Genomic DNA, 23,957 nt, shown 5'->3' on the forward strand with positions numbered 1-23,957 from the left:
AAATGATGTAACTTTAAATGAATAAATGAATATGTCAAGCAATACTATCAGATGTGACTAAGGGGGCATCTCTATGGATACAGCAACAGTGCAGAACCAGGTCAGAGGGAGCCGTTTATCCCATTAAACTGCTGAACAACCGGGTTTTTTGAACAGTAGAATTCTCTTCTGAAACTTCATGGGAGCGTTTTTGTGTTTTCAGGCACACTCCGTCTGTCATCTGTTTTTGTTATGATTTAAAGGTCCAGTACGGAAAGGTAGTGACATCTAATGGTGAGACTGCAGACTGTAACAAACTCCTCTCTCACTTTCCCCAAGTTTGTCAGGGAACTACGGTGGCCTACACGTACCAGAAAATATGTCATTCTTTGTTTGCATAGTGAGCTTCAGTATCAGAATGTGAAATGCACACTGTTACTGGTTTGTCCATTTGAGCTGCAGCCACTGTGAAGCGAAGCCCCTGCATACGAAAACTAAACTATCTTTTATTTGTATGTGACATAAATATGGCTCGTACAATCTGTGTGACACAGATCTCAGCAGCACCCCTGATCACACTTTTTACTTTTCACCTGCCACATCACATCACACCAACATGCAGGGCACTGTAAACAGCACTCTTTCATGAGGCACACAGCATGTTTATCCAGTGCAGGTGCGCTCATGATTAACTGACTGAGGATTATGAGAGGGAGCGGAATAATCAAGTAGCGAAAGGTCACAACACTGTCGGGAACTAGTTTCCTGTCCCTGGTGCTCCACTTGAGCTTTTCCGGAGTCTGAATTTTGCTCAAGTGTGAGCCGGTGGCCCCGCAGGCTCGTCTTAAATGGGTCGGCGCGAGCCCGCAGAGTCTTAGACGCATCCTCAGGACCTGCAGCAGAACAGTAAGTCTTCTCTCGCCTAATTATCTCCTCTTACATAAATAATGTGTTAAATTTGGCATTTCATGGTAATTTCTTCACCACACTTCGATAACCGCATGAGGTTTGAGTGTTATTGTAGTGGGCTGCCTCAATGTGGTGAAATGAAACATGTATAGCAACAATTACTGTGTTTATTGATTCTTAAACGGGATACATTATAAAACTACTCGGTAACAGCATGTGTGTGTCACCACTGGCTGCTATATCCCATTATTCACTATGGCTAAAAAGATTTGATCCATATTAGCTCTGCGTGCAAAAAGGATGTGACTACGTGAGAGTGGATTCAAAGGCTCATCTCCATCAGTTAGAGGCTAAAACTCTCACACAAGGTATTACAAGAAGCGTCTATAGGTTCTTGTTTGTAATTATCGCTAAAAAGCATTTGTGCAGAGGCGACAGACACGCAGCAGATTCAGAGAAATGCCTCCCGACGCCGACTGCACACTGCAACCAAGGACTGAGCGTGAGGGGGAAATGTGTGGTTCAGCGTTTCCCCTTCACAAGAACAGCACAGCAATCAATTCCCTTTAGTAAAAATCCAATGCACTTAAACTTCCAGCACGAATAACCACGGGCTGCAGAGCAGAGGTACATTTATCGATAAAGCAATTAATTCAAACCTCTCCTCCTCCTTATCCTGCTTCTGGCTGCTACTCCTTTAGAAAAGGACACTTGGGTAATATTACTCAAAAAGTAACGCAGTACTCCTTTAAAAAGGAGAAATTCTCTATTTAGTGACCACATGATGTTATGTCTTAACAGATAATCTTGATTTAGCAAGTCATTAAAGTCCTAAAAATACTGTTGATGTCGGAACTTTTCAAAAAAACGTATCCCTTGCGATCACCCTAGTCAAATGTATGGATTGTTCCATTGTGTTTGTCATCTGTGACCTGGAAACTTTTCCAAAACAAGATTTTGATACGATTGTATGGTAAAGTATGTTCACATAAGTATATACACGTCTTTTATATGTAATTTAAGTGCCTTGCTCTACAGAGGCAGCTGCATCTTAAGCTGCCATGTTTCCACGGCAGCCTAAATGGACAAATCAACTAGTGGTTGCTAATTATGACAAAAAAAAAACCCCACCCACATAAAACCTATGCCTAAACCAATGAGGAAAGAGTGTCTCTATCCTGAGGTCCTCTATTTAGACCAAATTAAGTGCTAAAAACAGCATTCATCATCATTTGACCTACATGAAGAGCACATTCACAAGCTGTTGCTTTAAATTTTGGAGGAGAATGACATGTTTGATCTTGCTATGTTGGGGCCCCTTGGATCCTGTGGGACCCCAAACTCCCTGAAACGCCTCTGATTCCACATAAAAAAAAGAAAGAAGATATTTTAAATTTAACGTGGATAAGTGATGGGGGCAGTTTGCGTGGGGTGGACATTATTGGCGTCTTCGCAACAGTCCGTGAGCTGAGCGTTACTTTTTATTTATTTACCTTGTTCGTGATTGGTCGCGGCAGCGATACCCTGCTGACTTCGCGCTTGTATTTTTGTATTAGGAGAGACCGGGGAGAGGGGACGGGGAGGAAAGAGGAACACATGCTCACATCCACAGCGGCTCTGCTGTCACCTCAATCAAGTCGGAGATCAAATAGAACGCAACCGGAAATGAACATTCTACTTTCAACACACCAGTCTGAATCCTAAATAAAGTAACATCATTAGGTAGGTGTGGAGCTTTCAGAAGGGATTTTAGATAATTAATGTGTCTTTTCTGCCTATAAAAGGAGATTTAGAGCTAAATGGATAAAGTATATGAGTGCGGCAGCCGAAAGAAGCACGTTTCTGATTTATTTTGAAAAGGCTGACCGGAAGTACGCGTTATATTTTGTCCGCCTTCACGGTGCCACGGTCTCTCAGAGCTCGGTCGGCTCGCAGAAACAGCAGGATGCGGAGGACAGCGGTCACACACACGGCGTTCGTCCTGCGGTCTCCCGGCGTCGCTTCACGGCCACAGCATTTCTGATGGGGCGTTTTTATCTGCTTTGTACCGCTGGGATATTTTCAGAAGCCGCGAAATGAAACGAATGAATGTGAGCAACAAGAAGTGTCCTGTTTTTTTGTGCCTGTCTCCAGCATCACTCGTAGTCAAGTCCTTCACTGTGGATGTGATGCGGCGCCTCGTTGATGTGTGGTTTTTTTTTTTTTTTTTTTTTTTCTTAGTTGTGTGCTTTCACAGGATTTCATGTAGTGTTCAGTAGTGGACGACCCAAACTTTTCCCCTTGTTGTCTTTTTTCCAAAGGTTTTCCGTCTTTGAAAGTAAAGATGTCAGGATAGAGCAACTCCTGGAAAACCAACGACTTGACAGACCTGCACCAATAAGGCGAAATAACCATTCTTAGCGGTTATTCGCCTTTACAAGCATCGTCTCTGGGGTGGGAACGCGACTGATGATGCTTGCCTTGCTCGCCTATTCCGAGATTTGTATCGTCTCGTTCTGTTTGTGTGTTTTGTCCCACACAGTGGCATGAAAATTCATGAATGCGTCCAAGGACATGTATACACAATTACGCATGCACCATGACGGTAGTAGGCTGTGCGTAATATCCTATTACTATTATCATTATTATTATTATTATTATTATATCCCTACAACACATGAATGCAATAATAACAAACACATCCAGTCTCATTCCTGTGTTTGGAGAAGATTTAGCAGATCCATCCTAACTTGAATAGTGTGTGAATGTGTGTGTACAAGACGGCATGGGTGTTCAGAGTATGGCAAGGTGATTTACTGGTGTAAAATAATTTGTTTTCCTTAATATATTTTAGTTCCTGTATCCTGTATTTGTGGAAGGATGACACAAACAACTGTAGTCAGATTTGATTCTTACACCAGCGTTGGAGCATTTTTGCTGCTCGGCACCAATGTGTCTCCAAAGTAAATAAATAAATAAAAGAAACTAAATCAAATGTAAGTCTTTAAATGCAACTAAAGTTGATAGCAGTTACGCCTTGGCCGTAAATAACGCTCCATGTGTGTGGATGGATGGATGGATGGATGGGTGAGCTGCGCGCAAACATGCACTGCATCTGTCCATGTGCGCCCCTGTCTGCGCTAACGTGCAACCACTCTCTTTTGCTGTGTGTGTGTCCGTGTGCCGTGTTCCCACAGCCACGCTGGAAGTCGCCCCCCATGTGGCCGTCGGGAGTGGGGAGCAGGCAGCCATGCCCGCGGGAGTCGGCGCTGCGCCGGGCGGCCATCAGCGGCAACGTCAACGCGCTGCCGCCACATCACGTCCCCACCGGCCGCAGCGTGCGGGTCTTCATCTGCGCCAACCCTGACGGTAAGAGTCTTGCGTGACACTTTCCACTCACTTCTCCTCCTACTATTATTCCCGCATTCTGGGTCATTGAGCTTCTGCAGTGTCTTATTGTCTGCAGAGGGAATCAGTTTCATGAAAGTAAAGTATTCACGAGTGTCATACATGCAGCAAATGTAATATTTTACTTTTACTTAACAGCCACTTTAGGACACTTAAATACTCAGTATGCTGATATTGGATCAAAAGATGTTAAATCCAATTAGATGCAAAATCCTGAACACTCTACCAAGTACATAAACATGCACATGAAAATCAGCAACAGCATTTTCAATGAGTCACGTTGTGGGCTGTATGTTTATTTTGGGAGAAATAATGTGTTGTTAACGGTTTATACTCCATGTATTGAGCCATCCTGAATTACAGTGTCAAGAGTAGCATTCACTGTGGTTTTCTCCTGCTGTAGCTTGTTCCTAAGGGATGGCCCACTTCATGCCTTTGTTGTACGATATTTTTATTTGACTTACTGTTGCCTTCCTCATTCGACTCTGACCTCTGGCATGGAAAAGGCGGAAAACTGCTGCTCACTGGATATTTTCTCCCCTTTCAGACCATTCTCTTTGAACCTTATGGTTTGTGCATGAAAGATCGCAGCAGATCAGCAGTTTCTGAAACACTCAGACCAGCCCAACTGGCACCAACAATGAATTAGTTCAAAGTCACTTGACGTCAACTTTCTTCCCCACGTGCACCCACCCGCGTGGTGCTTTAACGCTTGACGGTGGGCATTTTCTAACGTGATTTGATTGGCTGACGCTCCATTGCTACCTGGAAAGTTTCAGACCCACAATGCACTTGTGCGACACAGTTCATTTGAGCGTGTGTTTGTGTGAGTCGGCCTTAAATGTGTTTGTGAGATTGGCTGATTAGTTATTTTCATTAACAAAACGCGTGGACAGGTGTACCTAATAAAGCGGCTGTGAGGGTATCAGGTCCAAGCTTACGGTTTAGTTTTAGTTTATTCAACAGACAATGAGCGGTGACATTTATAGACCCACTTAACCTGCTGGGAAATATCTTAAGTTAGGTGACGTGAGGGCAACAAATGACAACAAATTCATGCATGATTCATTCCAGTAACGCAACAACAAAAATAACGAACAGATTGTCTTTGACACCGAGTGCGCGGTGTGAGCAGAGTGCGAGACTGTCGGGTCGGGAGGGAGACACCCAGTTGCGACTCGGTATTTGAATATGCCCTCTGGGCAAATGGGGGTAAAAATAGGCTCAGTAAAAGTGGGCAGGGAGGGGAAGCAGAGTGGGCGGTTATGGTTCACATTAGACGATGACAAGTCGTGCGTTGTTTAGCCACCTGTAGCTGCCTCTCTCACTCAGACCATCACAGCCAAAGCGAACACACACAGATAAACACATACAGTACGTGTGGATGGGAAAACAATGAGGAGGGCTATTCCTAGTAGCACAAACGGAAAGGTACACATCCCAGCCTGAGCTGCAAAAAGAGCTAATTATGAGCTGCTGCTGGAGATGCAAAGTGCTGATATTCAGTAAATTAAACTATAAAGCGGCCTTGTTTTTCACGCAGCAACACAGAAACACTGCTGAATCCTCCCCCGCCCCCCAGAAAGTTCACCTGATAGGCAAATCAATATCCAACAAGAGTAAGGATTAAAAAAACATTCTTAACTTTTCCTTCTCATGTTGAAAACTCATCAGTGTGTGACCCAGGTCTGCCCTCAGTGCTGAGGCAGGGCCTGCATTTCCTTGTTCACTAGAGGGGGCTATCCATGCATTTATTTCTCCATGGCCGTGCAGGTGAATGTGGCTCAGACGAGGGATTGATCCTGTTTTTGACAAAGTAAGGAGGTGGATTTTTAAACCCTCCCCTGGGTGAGAATAGAGTATTGAAATTGAAGTGGTAACTCACGCATGTTGAGGAGACGCCGATAATGACATTATATACTCCAAGCGTAAATGTGGAGGCAATGAATGCGGCAACATCAGCGTGAAGGGGTCAGTGAGTGCGTGTCATCGAGCCACGGTCGTAGCCACGTCGTCTACGCCAATGAATTGGACTACTGGTTTCAGTTTCGTCGCAGACCTTTAGCTGGCGGCTAGGTGTTAGCGTGATGAACGCCGTTTCATGTCTTTCCACCATGCATTTATCCATTCACCTCAAAATATTGAATTTGTTAAACTGTTTTTTGGGACTGCGAGCATCAAGTCGGTCGCAGTCCCAAAAAATGTATCCACCTCACGATTGACTTCCTCCTCTGCGTACGGTCAAATGAATATCACACGGCAATTATTTTGGCAATTAGTGTGATAAGATTAATAGTGTTAAAAAAACAACAACAACAAATCTAAATCTTGAACATTTGACACACATTTTGACTTGGATATTGTACTTTGTTGTTTTGTCATTTTGATTTGTTTACAATTCATTATAATTCGACTCCCAACTGCATTATCACAATGTATAATAAAGTCCCATTTTGAGGAATTAGAATTCGTACAATTTCAGTCAAACTGGGATTTTAAAAGGTTCCTGGTTTAGTCGGTCGAACACAGTACTTTTTTTTGCTAAAGCAGAATGACTCTTCCACTGAGAAATCCCCCCTCGATAAAGGTTGATAAAATATACTCCATGTTGCACATGACAGCATCATTTTACTATTTTTAACGCCAGACACGGCGTGGGTGAGTTATGCGATCTGCAGTGCTAATCGCGCCATCATGGCGGAATAACAGCACTTTGATCTACAGCGCGGGGAGTTTTATGTGTTCTCTTGCTATAGCGTCGGCTCTGCTGAACACACACGACCCAAGCGCCCTTAATCAAAAACCACAGACGACTGCGACGCACAGACACCGCTGCATTCAGCTACAGGGACCTCTGCTGGGTTTGTCTGTAAAGTGGCACGATAGTCTGTTTGAACAAGAATTGGTCTTGCATTGGCCACGCCGACTGTCCACAAAACGTGACCTAGTATTCCAGTTGCAAAAAACACTTTGTCCTGCAAATGGGAGCATCATTTATTAAATCGACATCACGTTCTGTTGATGAAGACGTGAAACCTACAATTGAGACTATTAACTCCTCAGGAAGCTGTTTAATGAGGTGATAAATCAAGTGAGAAGTAGGCTAATTTTCCCATTGACTCCCATTCAAAATAGACAGTTCTTGCAACCAGCGTATCAGTGAGAAGTTCTTTCCTGCGTAGAAGCACCGTGCAAACCGGGGGATTACTTCCACTCTTTTTGTACGGTTGGTCTATGATTGACAAGAAGGGAAACAAACAATCCAATATATTAGTATACTTCAAGCAAGGTGATATATATTGTATATATACATTGTCTCTTTACCTGTAGAGAAGCAGAAGGAGGAAAAGACAGTCAAATGGCAGAAAACATGCTGCCAACTAGTAGACAGAGGCTTGTCGAGAGTATTTCCACATAGATACAGTGCTTCAAAGAATGCCTACAGTGGCACGGCGTGACAAACTTTGATATTTTAATTGCATGGATACACTTTCCTGTACTTAAGCCCCTCACACTGCAACACCCGAAGAACTTCATGAGCAGAGAAACTGGCGCAAAGGGAGACACTGCAGTTAATTTCCATTAACGTTAACAATTATGACAGATTTGTATTTATGTATTTTAACTGTCAAGGTGATGAGGGATTGTTTTTGTTTTAAGGGAGGAATTAAGAGGTTCATTTTCTTTTCAATAAACCCACCATTGTTGGAATAGGACTTCCGTCTTTTTCAGTGTCTCCCTAAGCTACTCCCTGTCTGGTATTTGGAAATTGATTTCAATTATATCTTTATGATATACTATATCCTGCTTTTCTAATATTGCACAGTCCAAATTGTGCATGAAATTCCCGGATACAAACAACCATGCCACATTCCAAGTCACTTAAATCACCTTTCATCCACATTTGATGCCCGGTTTGACCTTCAGCAGGTCGTCTCGATTACACTTCCACTTCTAAAAGCTTGGAGTTGCTGCCATGCGATTGGCTGAGTAGCAATTTGTGTTAGGTGTACCTAATAAATTGACTGGCAAACGTACGTCCGTATGATCCGTTGAGAGCCATTAAAGCGTCGACAGACTTCTCCATTACATCTGTGTGTCGTCAATCCAGGTGCCCTGGCTTATGGGTTGTATAAGCAGCTATATGTATGCAAGTGATCAGTCAAGCTGTTTACAGTTGATAAAAGGTTGCAAGGGATGGGATGCATAAAATCATCCAACCCTCCCATGCACCATCGTCAAGGCTATAGTATGTCACCGCAGAGACAGCTTCCATTACACCCCACAATTATTCCCAGAGTTACCCTTCAGGGTTTATCTCTTTCCGTCAGTGTTATAGTTTTGTTTTTTTTTTCTCCCTCAGATGTGTGTGATTCGGTTGCATCCACGCTTTTCTGAACCAATTCCAGTCAAAGGGAACACAGGAGGGAGAGCGGCGGTACAAAAGGACAGGTGTCCGTACAAAGGGGAGAAGCTTTTGTTTTATTTATAGAAAGGTTGATTAAAATGTGATGAGGGTTGGGTTTTTCGAGTGACCGCCACTCTGCAGTACGTTACGTTTTTTCCTGTCTTGTCCCGAAGGCAGAGTTGACGCTCGCCGTGTCCAGTTTGGCTGCAGGTTTCTCTGCGACCTCTCACAGTTTTCCACAGCGCCACAGAGCGATCCGCCCTCAGGACGTTGTTCTGTTAAATTTGGCAGTCGCCCTCGTGCACTCGTCTTAACTCCCCGCGCACACTGCACACTGCACACTGCACACACACTGCAAAAACATTTCAGCGGGGAATGATGGCGATGATAGCGAGAAGCCCAGTACATGCACCTGAGTAAAATTACAGTGCTTATCCACTCGTAACCAACATAATTAACCTCGAGAAAACTGGCACAGCCTTCAAATGGTTCATAACTACTCGGAGTTTTATTTCATATGCACATCAAGGGCTGTGCTGGAAGGGGGGAACGGGGCAGTTTAAAGGCTTAATACAATTAGCTGAGACTGAAAATGAACACAGTCTTCCCAGTAACATCTAATTAAGGTTTTATTCATCAGTTTTGAAACCTCACATTAAGATTTTTTTTTTTTTCCAAACAAACTTTTCAGGATATATCAGTTGAGTTTCCATTGAAAACAACCCCCAGCCAAGACTTTAGAAGCAAAACTTAATTTATTTTTTTTCATCTGGCTAGTTTCCAGTGAAGCTATTAAAATGAAATGAAACTGATCAACTAAATCTTTCTCCACAAACTGAAAATAACAAGCTTTTATGCATTTAATTACACACCTACTGTACATGACAGTAGCCTGTACGTCCTCCAAACCCAAACCATCGTATGTTGTAAAGTAAGCATGCAGACCTCACTATTTAAAAAGAAATCCTATAACTCAAACCCTATAAACCACAACATCACATGCACCATGTGTCCATAGTTACCCACAGAGACAATGTCTGTCATCCGTCAGTGGGTTTGTGGCATTAATGTGAAGACCCTGAAAGCCTAGTTGGGGGTTTGTTTAGGCAACAGCTGTAAGCACCGATGTCACCTCGAGAAGTTAGTGCTTTTTCATGTTGGGGAAACTAACTCTGGCTCCCTTAAAGTGGTAACACAAGCAAACTATGTTACCGCATTAAAAGGCTGACCTGCATGTGAGCGCAAGGACGCAAAACAAGGGCCAAACACAGAAGCGGTGCCGTCAGCAGCTGCACCAAAAGCCCGTTCTAAAGCGACACAGCAGTCATTGAAGGTTTAGTTCACTGCTGGTGTGCCGTGCGATAAAAAGGCAGTAAATGAAAGGGTACTCCAAGGGCAGTTGCAAAGCATATTGTCACGGACGAGTTGCCACTTGCGATTGTGGAGAGAGACCGATTGCCCCGTCTGTCCAGTACATTCCCTTCGCCCTGATGCAGTGGCATTCAGATAGGAGGATCTCCCCACGCTCAGAAAATGCAGTAACATCTGGCCTTTATGGATGGCTGAGTCACACAGTCACAATTTGCCTACAGCGTCTTCCAGGTCATTCGCTATCGATTTGCTCACTGACTTGTGTGGCTGTATCGCTGCAGTGCGAAGTCAGATCTGAACGTTAGAGTCTGTGTGCTGCATTTCCTCATCGACTAAGGCAGACAGTGCATATGGGACGGACATTTTTCAGCGTGTTATGATGTAACTGTTTGTTTTTGTGAGACGTAACGTACAACTGGAGTGAGAAAGAATATGGATATGAGCTGAATTTGAAAAGGGGTCATGACAAACCATTAAAGCTTCAGAGTGTTACTTCTTTCGCTCCCATCTAATTGCCAAAACACTGCTAGTTTCTGTACATGACATCTAGGTGATCTCACCCCCAGCCCCCCTCAGCCCTCCACCACTGAGTTAAAACATTTATCCCATCTAACTGCTCATCAACCACTTCTGAAACCTTTTGTGGGCACTTCTTGACATTTTCACCTGGTTCAACACACCAGACAAACGTATTTAACCACTTAATTTAGTTGAGCAACCCTTTGCACCAGTGGCCCCAGGTTGTTTAAGGGGAATGGATTTCCTTTATACTCCACAGTATAGGGATAGAGGTCTGGTAAATAAAAAACTTTAAGCACCTCAACACATGCGTCATAACATCTTTGTCAGTATGAATGACCATCAAATCAAAGCATTTCAGACACACTTGTCTTGTGGACTTTTCCTCTGAACCAAGTGTCTCTGGAGTGTCAGTCCATGTCGCTGGATAAAAGCAGAGTGATTGCTTTGGCGAAGCATTTTTTGATGAGACCACTGCGAGGAGCACATTAGGTAATGCTGGAATTGCTTTATAAAACTCTAAATGTGCTCGCAGCTTCTGAGATGTGTGGTTTTGTTGTCAAACACTTGCACTAATAATAATCTGTTATTTGAAAGTCGAACTGGAAATAATCATGAAGCTTGCGGATTCATAAACCTTTAAAAATAAGAAGATTAATTCCTATTACACCAAGCCAGCAGGTGGATTAAGCTAATTTTGGGGCAACTTTCTTGTACAAAGGGTCAGATTCCCTGTAGTCGTAGGTTGTAATTGAAGCTGGATAGATTTACTCAGAGGCTTGTGTAAATCAGAGGCTTGTGTAAATGACCTGACCTGCAGCCTGCACCGGTTATAAAAGAAACTTAGCAGTGTGACAGTGCCAGAAAAACACACAGATTTGAATAGACTTCAAGACGTGCTGGACGAGGCATAATGACCATAAACACATGAAACAGCTTGCGAGGAACCAAGAAGACCAAAGACGGACTAACTGTCACGGCTTTTACTCCAAACACACCTGATCTCACCTCTACTCAACATTTATGGAGACACCTGCAGACAGAGAAAGCCAAGCATGACAGCTGACTCACATATGCAGTGAAGGCATCAGCTGAAGTGCCTCTCATTCATTTTGAATGGGGCCGCATCAGGCATCACCAAACAGCATCGTGGGTCTCTTGCCTTGCGTGCGGAGCAATCATGTTCAACTTTACAAGTATTCCAGCTCTCAGACAAGGGTGGTCGCCCCAGTGCTAATGTTTTTTGCCGGACAAAGTAGACCCATCAACAGCGGACACATTACCATCACATTAACAACTCTTGTTACGTAGGCAACCGTGACGTATACTGCTCTCCAAGTCGGCCGTTAAAACAACAAGCTATGATTGAATCTTTCTGGGACAACACGTGACCAGGTCTGGCACAAACCTGCGGAGTCAATGCCAATGGAAAGAGCAAAAGGACGCCACACAAACGTCCAAGATATTCTGGTGCATCTTTAATAGAGTTGACCTTTCTCTCAAAGATGACTTTTGTAATGAAAACACTCCGTAAGGAAAGTATCTTGTCATAGTTTTCTCAGTCATTGGACAGCAAAATCCATTTGGCCTTTTTTGCTTTACTGTTCAGGTAAAACAAGCATGTCCACGAATGAAGCACGTTTTATTCCATCCATCCATCTTCTACTGCTTTATCCTCTACATGAGGGCCGCGGGGGGGGGTACACCCTGGACATATTTTTTATAAAATCATTTTTAGTCTGCAATACGCTGGTGTGAAAGACAGTTAAATCAGAAGGAATTGTACCAGGAACATTTACTGTAAAATATCTCTCTTTTCAACCGGCCAAGTATGAGTTCTCCAAAGGGCATGGGAGGAAGAAAATTAAGTGAGAAAGTGGGGGGGGGGGAAGAGCTGAGAGGACATATCTGAAAGAAAAAGGTAGATTGGTCAGCACTATTGAAATGAAGAGAAAATTCAGAGGAAGGACACACACACATAGCGAGAGAGAGCAAATGTAGCACCCAGTCTTTGTTCCCTTGCATTTGGGTGGATATACACACACACACATATACAAACTCACACACACACACACACATAAGTCAGGCTGCCACAACTCATCATCATCCCACAAAAAAAAAACAAGGAGGGGAAAGAGAGAGAGCAGCGTCTTTGCTGTTATCAGCACAACCAAACAGCGACACATTGAAGTCTGGCAGGTCACATGGAAGCACAGCATGGCACCATGCAGAGTTGGATTGCACTTGTTTCGTCAACATTCCCCCAAAAATAAAACGCTGCTATTTTTGCACTTATGACGTCATCAGTGACACTGTGAGACATTGTTCTTTTATAATACTGTAATACTATAATATTACCACATCTCGGACGGAATGAGACGAGTTCTCCGTGATGCAATACCCGCCATTTATTTCATTTGAGTACCGTTACAGCTTTGATGTGACATTTTGCTTGGGTCGCTGTTGGTGGATACGTGTGCGGCAATCGCCCAAAAGCCCTACTAAATATAGATGGGAGAGAGAGAGAGAGAGGGAGAGATACGTCAGACTAAATTTGTGGGCTCTCCTACTCGCGCTGTGTATGACACGGTTTTGTGCCTGAAGGGCTGTTTTTAGCTGCAGCCACCATAGTGTATTCTCTGTGCGCCCGTATGTACGTGTGCATGGGTATGTCTGATACTTGGCTGCAGAGGAGGAAGGGGGTTTCTGCTGGGTTTGCTCCGTTTTCACCCGTCCATCCACACCCTTCAAAAAAAGAGAGGATGGAAGGGGTGGGCTTGTCCAAATAAATTACAGTAACCATTTGGAAGACAGTGAAAAAGAGAGGGGAAAGAGAAAGAAAGAAAAGAAAGTGGGACACATCAACAAGCCGTGGGCTCTCGCTCTGTGACACTGTCCAATATGATCACTGCTTTTGTAATGCTGCATAAACCCACATTCTTCAACTGTGCTTGTGTCAGCACTGGCTCTTCTCAGCAATTGTACTTTTTTTTTAAAAGTGTGAAAAGGTAGTGCTTATTAAGAGACAAAATATCCCTTGAAACAGGACTTAAACTTGTCATAAAGTGTTGTAATTGGTATTTTTTGTTTGTTTGCTTGGTTAACATTTTATTATTATGTACCTTTTGGATATTGAGATGTCTGACCCATCGGACATACAGTATATGTATATATATAAATACACACACATATATATATATATATATATATATATACACATATATATATATTTATATATATACACACATACATATATATGTAGCAGACAAAACCTGCTTTATTTGTACACGCATGCAGAATAGTGGAATAAGATTCTTGCTCGTTTTTGTTTTCAGACACAGAAGCAGAGAGGAACGCACTGAAAGAACACGTTTACCCCAAACTACGAGACTTCTGCAGGGAAAACTATGGCATTGAATTCCAGGTAACTTCTCTTTTCCCTTTTTTACTTTCATCTTTGTTCTAATGGCTCCAAGGACGTGTGGATTTGCCAGAACTGACTGTAAAGTGCATCCAAATCTTCCTACATCACGGTGTAATACAGCCATTGTTGCCTGGAGGAGCTCCCCAGGGCTCCATGCTGGGGACTCTGTATCTTCATGTGGACAGAAGGCCAGCATAGATAAGGATTCAATCGGTGAGGGCTGGCACAAATCTGGCTGTGGGTAAGGCAGTGTGCTGTGAGGGCTTTCCCTTTGTTGTTGTCAGAGAATTGCCGCACACTCCCTGTGAAGGCCACTGATCATGATCATTTGCATTGCAAATCAGCGTCAGTGCACACACAAAGATTGCCATCAGAGGTTTGGTTGTTTGTTTAACAAATCCAAACGACAGTCCCAGAGTAAGGTGAAAGATTTCTGCCATAGATTGCTACTAACTAAATCTCATTGCATGCTAACACTTAATACACGCACAGTTTAATCGAGCTAAGGAGGAGGAAATCGATGTATTGGCCGTTTACGTCTGATTCCCCTCTGTAGGTGGCGCTGTATCTCTCAATAAGATGTTGCATTTTGAATCGGTTTCCTGTTGACCTTTACGTCACATAAAAACAAACAGTGAACGGTGATATGGATTGTGCTGTGGTTCTGTATGCTAATCATGATAGACATAATATCGAGCAATGGCTCTTGTGGTTGTCCAAAGAAAGACGCCGTCGTCATATGATTTCCAGGCAACAGTCCTACAGTTTATACGTCGTCGTCTCCTACTTCCGGGTCAAAGACCAGTGCATGCACGGAATGCAGCGTATGACTCCAGTCTGACAAAGCATATACATGCAGGAGTCATTGGACTATGAATCGCCTTATCCAGGTATGTTAGGTCAACTAACACTAGATGGATTTTAGTCTTGTCTAACCTGTTTACATGGCATAAAAAGGCTCTTGCAGCTGCCGCCCTGCCAGCAGGTGGTGCTATGTCCTTGACTCAGTTTTCATGTGCTGATGTTTTCTGGCCAGGTCTCTTTTTTCACTTTCTGTTTCATGGTGAATTGGAGGATAAATTTAAAATGTCCATGTTTTTGGATGTGTGTTCCCAAGTTTCCAGTGAGCTGATCGGTTAAAGTTACAGGCCACTTCCTGTTTCGAGGCGACTGGTCGAAATCCGCCTAAATTCTGATCACATGACTTAGGTCCGGCTTTGTGTCATATTTTATAAAAAAAAAAATCACCACTTCTAATGTGTGCCACTTTTCGTTTAGCACCTCAAAAATTCAAATTCAAATTTATTTCCAGTAATTCTAATAGGTCCTCGCACCAATGTGTGAGTGCTCGGGCCTTCAATATATCACCTTGCTTATAATATCCCAATATATAGTAATCTACTGCCACATTAAAGCAAATATACTGTATCTTGACAAGTATAAAATTACAAAAACAACGAGAAAAGAGTGGAAATGTTGCCGTGTTTTAACACAGCGTCTCTATCTCACATCAGACTGTGCTCCGTGACTGTCAAGAGAAACCAAAGGGGATAAACAAATCCCTGCTTTGTAGAAATGTGAAATGGTTGGTTCCAATTAAAAGCCATAAACCGCGATTGTCGCTTTATTCTGAAGCTCTTTTTATTTTAGAATTCTACGTCGATGAGGTTTCAGGGGAAGACGAGCCGATTACTTAAAAACCAAGCATCATCTGTCATTCACTGCAAAGCTCGAAAGTGAGATTTTAATGTCCCAATTATTCACGGTGATAAACCACTATTGAGCCTTTCTCACAGACTGTATGTCTTACTGCAGTTACTGCCAATTTAAGACTTAATGTAGGCAGCCAGTGTTACACGTCACTTGAACGTCGGTGATGTCAAAGGGACAAAACCTAACAAACATCTATCAAGTGTCTGCATGTGATAGACAAAGTGTCAGATGAAGCGAGAAATGCCACGCGAAGACACTTTGGCTCTGCTACTGTATGTGTGGCCACATGTAGGTCTGGTGATTCAGCTGGATGTGACGTGAGCTGAAATCATTTTGCAGTTCATAGATGACTCATTTACTCCTCCCTTTCTCCCCCCCCCCCCAATCCTTACCCACCATGTGAGATCTGGCACCTTGGCTGAAAGCAGTCTGCTGTAGCTTGATAGTGATACATACTTGTGACTTTTGCTTGTGAATAATTGTTCGCGTGAAAGCGCTGGGTGCGAGTCGATTCTTTTTCGAGCCGCATTCATGTCTCTTGGTTTTCACCTCCATGCTCACGTCAGTTGGCGCACACACTGACACACATATGCCAAGCTGATGAAACCCAGTTTTTCGCGGTCCCTCATCACTCGACTCAGTTTTCCATCCGGTACTTTTCCCTGAAGGCGATGGAGAGGGGGACAGAGTGTGTGGAAATCCAGCCGAGAGGCGGAGGACAGCGTCCTCATTCAGTCAGGGCACCGTGGCAAAGGCAGGGGGTGGGGGTCCCATATTTACTACTGAATGCTCACATTTTGCCATCAATTACACAAAACAGACGGGCATAGCGACAGTGTGGGAACAGAGGAGAGAATACTCGAGGATACACAGAGGAATCGGGGGCAGACAAGATTTCGATGCATCTGTCACCACAAACACACTTTACTGTTGGTGAGGTTGTGCTCGCCTCAGTCAGTGGAAACAAAACAATTAGTCTCCATCGATGTAGGTTTTCCAATAAAACCCATCTGGAGTCTGGTATACGTGGCCACTCGTATATTAATGAAATCACGACCTGACTTGTTCATTTAGTGGTCACTCTTCACATGTCAACATTAAAGTGGTAAATTTTCAATTTTTTAAATAAAAAAAATTTGAAAAAAGGTGAAAGTCATTATGAGACGTGTAACTTTCAGTAGGGTTTATTGGCAGGAATTGAATATACTAATTGCAAGTTGTCCATAATTTAAAAAATAATAATAATCAATTGATTTTTGTCACCTTTTGTGCTACTTAATAGCACAAAAGGTGCTAAGAGGGTGACCTTCATGGGAGGTCACCATCTTGTCTCTACACTTACCTAAATGGACAAAGTAGCTCCAACTAGTGCTATACTTAAACGTTAAGGTTTACACATTTTTCTTTTCAGAAACGAACAATAATAAACATGAAGTCTGCAAAAGTCTTTCTTGATAACTTTTGTTATGCATTATTTTTATCTAAAAGACATAAGTGCACTATTTTGCAGATACAAATTCAGACTAGAGAGACAAAGCAAGTGTCTTTGTGTGTATAAAACGAAGTCACTGCAGTTTCGTGCAGCCGTGCTGTGATGACTCCGCCCCCACGTCGAGGAGGTACTATGCTAACGGAAAACCAACCAAACCGTGTAGAGTCAGCAACTTTAACAATAAATGTTTATTCAAGTTAAGGATTTTTTCTGTATCATCTTTTTTTTAAATGGTCATATTCACAAATATATATATTTAAAATCAGCAAAAAAAAGCATCACATACTGTATCGGCCTTTTAAGACTTATATCGGTCAACCTCTAATTAGATGAATTAAATCGCAAATGAACAAAAAAACAACTCTAATATACATAATATACAAATATAGTCATATTCAACGATTGTGTCTTTGAAATTAGAGATGTTGGGTTACCATTGTTCACAACTACAAGCAAATCAAATAGAAACGATATTGCCCTTTCTTCCATTAAACCTGTGTCTGCTTGCTCAACAATGCCTTTGCTGCAGTTTCACTCAGCCAGTCCACTCTCTCAGTTCACGGCCCTGTCGTCTGCCTGCAGTCATTCAATCCTGCTTCATAGCAGTCTTCATCCCCTGCACTGCTCATTCCCCCACTGGCCAGACAGTCATCCAAACCCAGCTCACAGCTCATCCGTCATTGGCTCCCGCCTGCTAACCCGCCATCCCCTCTCTGTCATCAGCATCTGTCTGCCAGAGTAGCCGAGTTCCACTTCACATCACATGTACCTATTCTCTTTATATCATTGAAACACGGAGAATAGAATCACCTAAATCTGATCGTAAACTACAGTTGTTTGATAAGGTCATTTTGTGACAAAAAAAAAAAAAAAACAGCTTACAGAGTCTTTAATGTCAGAGCCCATAACCCGTGTTGCATCACGTCCTCCCACATGCAGGAGGTAAAGGTTAGATCTACACACACGATTTAAAATAATACTGCGGCAACCAACAACTACGTGAAGATAAGGTAGATTGTTTGTATCCTAGGCAAGGAACAAGGTTATGCCGAGTGTGATCGGATCTGTTTGTGAAGCCAATGCAAGATACAATATATTTGTTGATACATGTTTTTATGTTGGTTTTATTTTGTCTTGTGATGTTATTATGGGTTTAATTGGCTAAAATTGTGTTGGGCGCTATCGATACACTGTGAATTACACATATGCTGCACCTTCCACCACCTTCCATCTCAATGCAGTGCGATCCCAATCGACCTCGTATAATCCGCAAACTAGATGACGCAAATGCAATGAAATTAGTTTGATGAATAATTAATCAAATAAAACTCAAGACGCCACCACGGTCACATCGCTTCACACATTCCTCTCAGTTCTCACTACACACAACATGGTGCGGGGCACTGGCAATGCTAGAATTGCCCTGCAAACCTGCTGAGTGGGCACTTGCTGGCTCTCCTGAAGTCAGGAGACTGTATGGAGAACAGGACAGTAGGAATTGGGTGCGGTTGTAAGAAAGCTGGAGGCTGTGGACGATGTCGCAACTGTTTGGTTCAAAATGCAGGTGCTATTGTGACACCTAGTGGCAGAGAATATGAATAATAGGCCTTCTTTAGACAGTTGCCCAAATCTGATTTGAAGAATATCCGATCACAATGTGTTCCTCCTTGACCAACTGTTCACATTATATACTGTATTGCAAGTGATCAGATCTGAGCTGCGTGTGTCCATATTGACATTGTCTAGTCTTTTATATAGTTACAGACCAAAAAACAAAAGCAGTCTAAAAATCTGATCAGAATCGATCCAATTCGAAACCACCTCCGTTTGTGGTTTGAATCTGTTTGTTCATTCGTTAGTTGTCTTCCGCTTATCTGGGTCCGGGTCGCGGGGGCAGCAGCCCTCTCCCTAGCCACTTCAACCAGCTCCTCTGGAGGCATTCTCCAAGGCGTTCCCCAGGCCAGCTGAGAGATACAGTATAATCCCTCCAGCGTGTCCTGGGTCGGCTCCAGGGTCTCCTCCCAGAAGGACATGCCTGAAACACCTCCCCAGGAAGGCGTCCAAGAGGCATCGTAACCTCCTCTCGACGTGGAGGAACAGCGGTTCTACTCTGAGCCCCTCCCGGATGTCCGAGTTCCTCACCCTTTCTCTAAGGCTGAGCCCAGCTACCATGCGGAGGAAGCTCATCTTGGCCGCCTGTATTCACAATCTCGTTCTTTCGGTCATTACCCAAAGTTCATGAGGGTTGGTACATAGATGCCTTTCGGCTTAGCACACTTGTACCACAACAGACCAATTGCCTTCTCCGATCCGCCCGTAGATCTCCCGCTCCCTCCTTCCCTCTCTCGTGAACGAGACCCAGAGGTGCTTGAACTCCTCCACTTGGTTTGAATCCGCTTTGGAAAAATCGGATCCCATGTGTTTTTTAGCTGTCCAGACTGCCAAACAAAATCAAGCTAGATACAATCTGGATATAGAAACTGAGAAACTTAGAAACTGAGTTCACAGGCCAAGCAGCATTGTAAAAAATATGGTCAGCTCTTGCTATGGTTGCCAAACTCAGTTGGCATCATAAACACACACACACACACATTTAGGACAATTTAAAAAAAAAAAGATTACCCGGCCACCGCTGTGCGAATTCATTCAACGGCTGTCAGTCATGCGTCACAGCACAAACAAAACGATGGAAGACGAGACAGGATTTGACAGTGTGTGTTTTTTTTTAAAGCCTATTCTTTAACTCAAGTTATGTTATAAAGCAGAATATGGCTGTCAGTTTTATAATACAAGATGCAGCCCTCTTTGAAAATATCACCCACTTAAATTTGAAGTTGTTTTATTTTTTTAGTTTACCAACCCTCTCTCCTTTTTATGATAAAGGACCTCAAGCATGACCACGCCACATGTGGTGTCTTCAAAGTGGGATTTGAGATGTGGAAAATTTGAAAAAGAGAAACACTTCAAAACCTGAAACTTTGGCACCACCCCAGTTTATCCCTCACTCTTCCATCTGTTCACCTCATTTTTTGCCTCTCTCATACAGTCCTTTGCTTTCCGCTCCTTGGCAGCAGGCCGCCGTCTCCATCCACTGTCCTGCCTGGAGACGGTTGTCCTCTGCACTTAGTCTCCACAGAAATACATAAAATCACGCCAGCCACCTCCGCAGGAATGATGCTGAATGACAAGCAGCACATATCATCAAATGGGAAATAGATTTCAGTCTTCGGTTACACTGTGTTTTTATAACCCTCCGGAGAAATGTCCATGCTGTTCAAATGATGTCTTATTGCGGTCACTATGAAGGTTATAGTTATCTGCTGTCAGCAGAATATCTCAGAAAATATGAGCATCAATATGCAAAAAAAGTGATGGACAGATGGCTTCAATTGGTCGGATACAGCAGCCATTAAGTCGTTTTCATCCAAAACTATGAAACCTGACGTTTATTATGTGAAAATATAAGTGATCTCGATGATCTTTGAGAGCTATTCAGCTGAACATAGCTCCCATTAGTTTCCCAGGTAGCTTCTAGTCGCTCCTTATCTCACTTCAGCCTTTGTCTACCCTGCTATCTATGGTCTGCAGCGAACCCTCTGCTTCACGAGGAGTGATATTACCCAAATGATACACTGCAGGCAGTTGTTCTCTGATTAGAGAAAGGAACGGACGCCAAGCTTTTTTCCCCTCCCTCGAGCAGCAGTTTGTTTACACCGTCGGTGGTTTTAACTTTTAACAGAAAAAAGCTGTGGGGTTCATGCGCGGTTAAAAGAAAAACAGATATTTGTTTCCCAGAAAACTTCTGCAGACTTGAATGTGAAGGAATATGCAGAAGCCAAAGGGCAGTTAAGAGATGTGAGATGTGTCAGTTAAGAGTCTGTGCTGGTTCCCATGAATTCTCATCAAATCCAGACAAAAACTCCACAGGAAACAGAAATAATGTGAACAATTACATTTTAGAACTTTATATCAATTTTGTTTTTGTACATTTTAAACTATGGTTCATGTTTGAACCAAGTAGATGAATGCAATCACAGTTCTGGACTGATTAACTTGTGTATATTAGGGGTTGGACAAAATATCGGTACAGTATTATATTATAATCCTCAACACTTCATGACAACTTCATGAGTCCTTGTGGTGGTACTTATTACCGGAATGAGGGCAACATGAAATGGAGATTACTGGCAGAAAAACACAGTCACAGAGACAGTGTTAGGAATAGAATGTGGTGCAAATCCGACACTTTCACCTGTTCTTCGGTAAGACAGATGTCACGATTTATCATATTTAACATATTGTGAGCTTTACCCCACAATTCCCATTGACAGACATCAAGTACGTTGGTATAAGTGTTTGCTTGCTTAAAAATAAGATTTGTTTGGTTTTTGTAGCCTCAGCCTAAGTCCTTTTTGGTGTACTTTAGCCAAGGGTCTTGCTTCACATAGGCTGCCATCTCGTGCCACCCATGTTTCTTACACACTGGACCTTTTACGACTCCAGGATCCAACATGTACGGTTATATGCATCTAAAACTAACGCCATGTAATGTAATGATGCAAAAAATAAGGTACATTTCAGTAGTGTGTCAATGTCTAGAGCTGGGTCTGGGTGTTTTTACATTATAGGAATAATCAAAACTGCACACACCTTGGTTCATGGTTTCTCTTTAGGTGTAGGTATAAATTCATGGAGCCGTCACATTGCGTCTGCTACCATTAAACTCTAAAGCAGCCACATCTGGTGCGGATGCCCCTGAACTGACAAATCTCAGTGTTTCCCCCCCAAAACTGTGTCTGACTGGCTCTTAAAAAAAAATATGTCATCATACTACAAGCCTCACTTTAACCTTTCAAGCGCCACAAGTATATCCCTGAGCAGTTTTTCATGAAAAGTCACAATAGTCAGTCATTCGGTCTCATTATAAAGTGTGTGTGAGCACATGGTAGAATAAATTCTTTTTCTAAATCGCAATTGGAAGCAGTGCAATCCGCAGATTTCAAAGGCTGCAGTTTATACTGTATAATAAAGTTGATAATGACACATTTTATGAAGTTGATCTTTGTTGAGCAGCTTTATAGAGGGTTACACTGCACTGATACAATATTAGTTATTCATATTTTCTCACCCTTGCATCAAGAAACAGAGTAGTTGAGTGTTTTTGATGGTGTCTTGTCGTGAATTTTTATTTGAAATTGTGTTTGTATGACTTTTTAACCTTTAAATTAACTTAAGTCGTTAAAAAATAACAGTAACTTTCTGGGGAGTTTGCATCATGTTCCAATCTTGAAATAAAACTTAACATTTCAGTGAAAAAACACATTTGCAAATTAGAGCTGAACAATTAATCGAATTTTTTTCGAAATCGCAATACAGCCTACTGGGATTTTCAATTCGCCCAAACGCCCAAACATTTTAGATGAAACATTGTTCCGACAGACTGGAGAAAACATCTTTGTTTCTCATGGATCTGCACAAATATCGCACAGTCATCATTTTAAATATGCGGGGTAAAAAAAAAATCAGAAAAATTGTCATTCATTCCCGTATGGCAAAATTTAATATATTTGAAACACAACTTGAATTAACCTCAGAGGACACATGTAAAAAGAAAGAAAGACATGGCAAGAATAGATCAAACACTAAAGCGTAAAGCCTACTTACAGTACTTCCGTAGGAATCCGTTTTTTCCCCCACTGTTCATTTCATATCAGGGGAAAAAATGTCATACTTGGCGACGGATTAGCTACTAAACCTACACTTTCCTCAAGCGCTAGGAAAACTATATTCACTCATAAACACTCTCAGAGCTTTGCTTCATGTTCTTAATAAAACTGCCTGCAGTACAGAGCTTAGGATATATTTATGTTAACACATACCTATTTTTAAAAAAAATTTTCTCAGCCTGATTTCATGCCCTTTCTTTCAGGGCATCTTTGGTATAATTCCATAAATAATAATTCTCCTGCTTCTGACCCACCATCAGCAAACGCCTTCCAAGGGCATTAGAAAGCAGCTTAGCAAAAGCCTCCTCGGCTCTTACGCAAGCGATGGCGCCTTCATCGCCGTCATATTTTTGAGTGCAGTTAGAGGAAAAAGTAATCAGGAGAACAAAGACATCATTGGCTGAAAGGAAAAGAGGCCGAGGACGCAAAAGACACAAGGACGCTTTGAAGCTATAGGAGGACGTCCTCTCTTAAAGCTGGAGCTTCAATGTTGCCTCGGTTTGTTCTTTGTGAACATTATTTGACATTATTTCAATGCTGCGTCCTTCATATGAAAACAGGCAATACTATCAGACCTGACTGGGGGAGCGCTTGTGTGTATACAGCAGCAGAGAGTATTTATCCCGTCGAACATGGTGGAATGACTCGTTTTTTTATATATTTTTTTGAATAGAACAGTGGTTTGTTCATATTTGAAAGTCCGTGCCCATTTCAGATAAACACTCCCGGAGATGGTCACGTCCCTTTCACTTCTCATCCCTCCACATTCGAGCGAACACAGAGGGTGATGTGGCAAATTGAATCAGTCTTTCCTCCCCGCACGCAGCGAACGGATATGACTAATGTGTTCATTTATCTTTTAATTACCGTGCATCCTCCCAATCACCTGCTGAAACCCAGCGGAAACCCGCGCCGTAACCGGGGGGACGCGCATCTCACTTCATTCCCTTCCACGGCCCCCCCCCCCAGGTCTGTGTCAGCACAAGGCTGATTGCAGTTCTCCCACACGAGTGCTGGAAGTAGATTAGT

The 23,957-nt window shown here is 42.7% G+C and overlaps 1 protein-coding gene across 2 annotated transcripts in view; it reads left to right on the plus strand.

Annotated features, from left to right (window-relative positions):
• The first annotated feature begins 2,460 nt into the window (after positions 1–2,460).
• LOC131456887 (NACHT and WD repeat domain-containing protein 2) overlaps positions 2,461–23,957 on the plus strand; it is a 52,947-nt gene continuing 31,450 nt past the window's right edge. Inside the window, exons 1-3 of one of the 2 annotated variants that reach the window (XM_058625557.1) lie at positions 2,461–2,978; positions 4,065–4,236; positions 13,909–13,997. In XM_058625557.1, coding sequence (XP_058481540.1) covers positions 2,964–2,978; positions 4,065–4,236; positions 13,909–13,997 — 276 coding nt within the window. In that variant the 5' untranslated portion in view covers positions 2,461–2,963. Of the gene's footprint in view, positions 2,979–3,194; positions 3,322–4,064; positions 4,237–13,908; positions 13,998–23,957 lie in introns of those variants that run through there. The other variant, XM_058625558.1, reaches the window with a different exon arrangement.

This window comes from Solea solea, chromosome 3, assembly GCF_958295425.1.
Source record: "Solea solea chromosome 3, fSolSol10.1, whole genome shotgun sequence".
NCBI lineage: Eukaryota > Metazoa > Chordata > Actinopteri > Pleuronectiformes > Soleidae > Solea > Solea solea.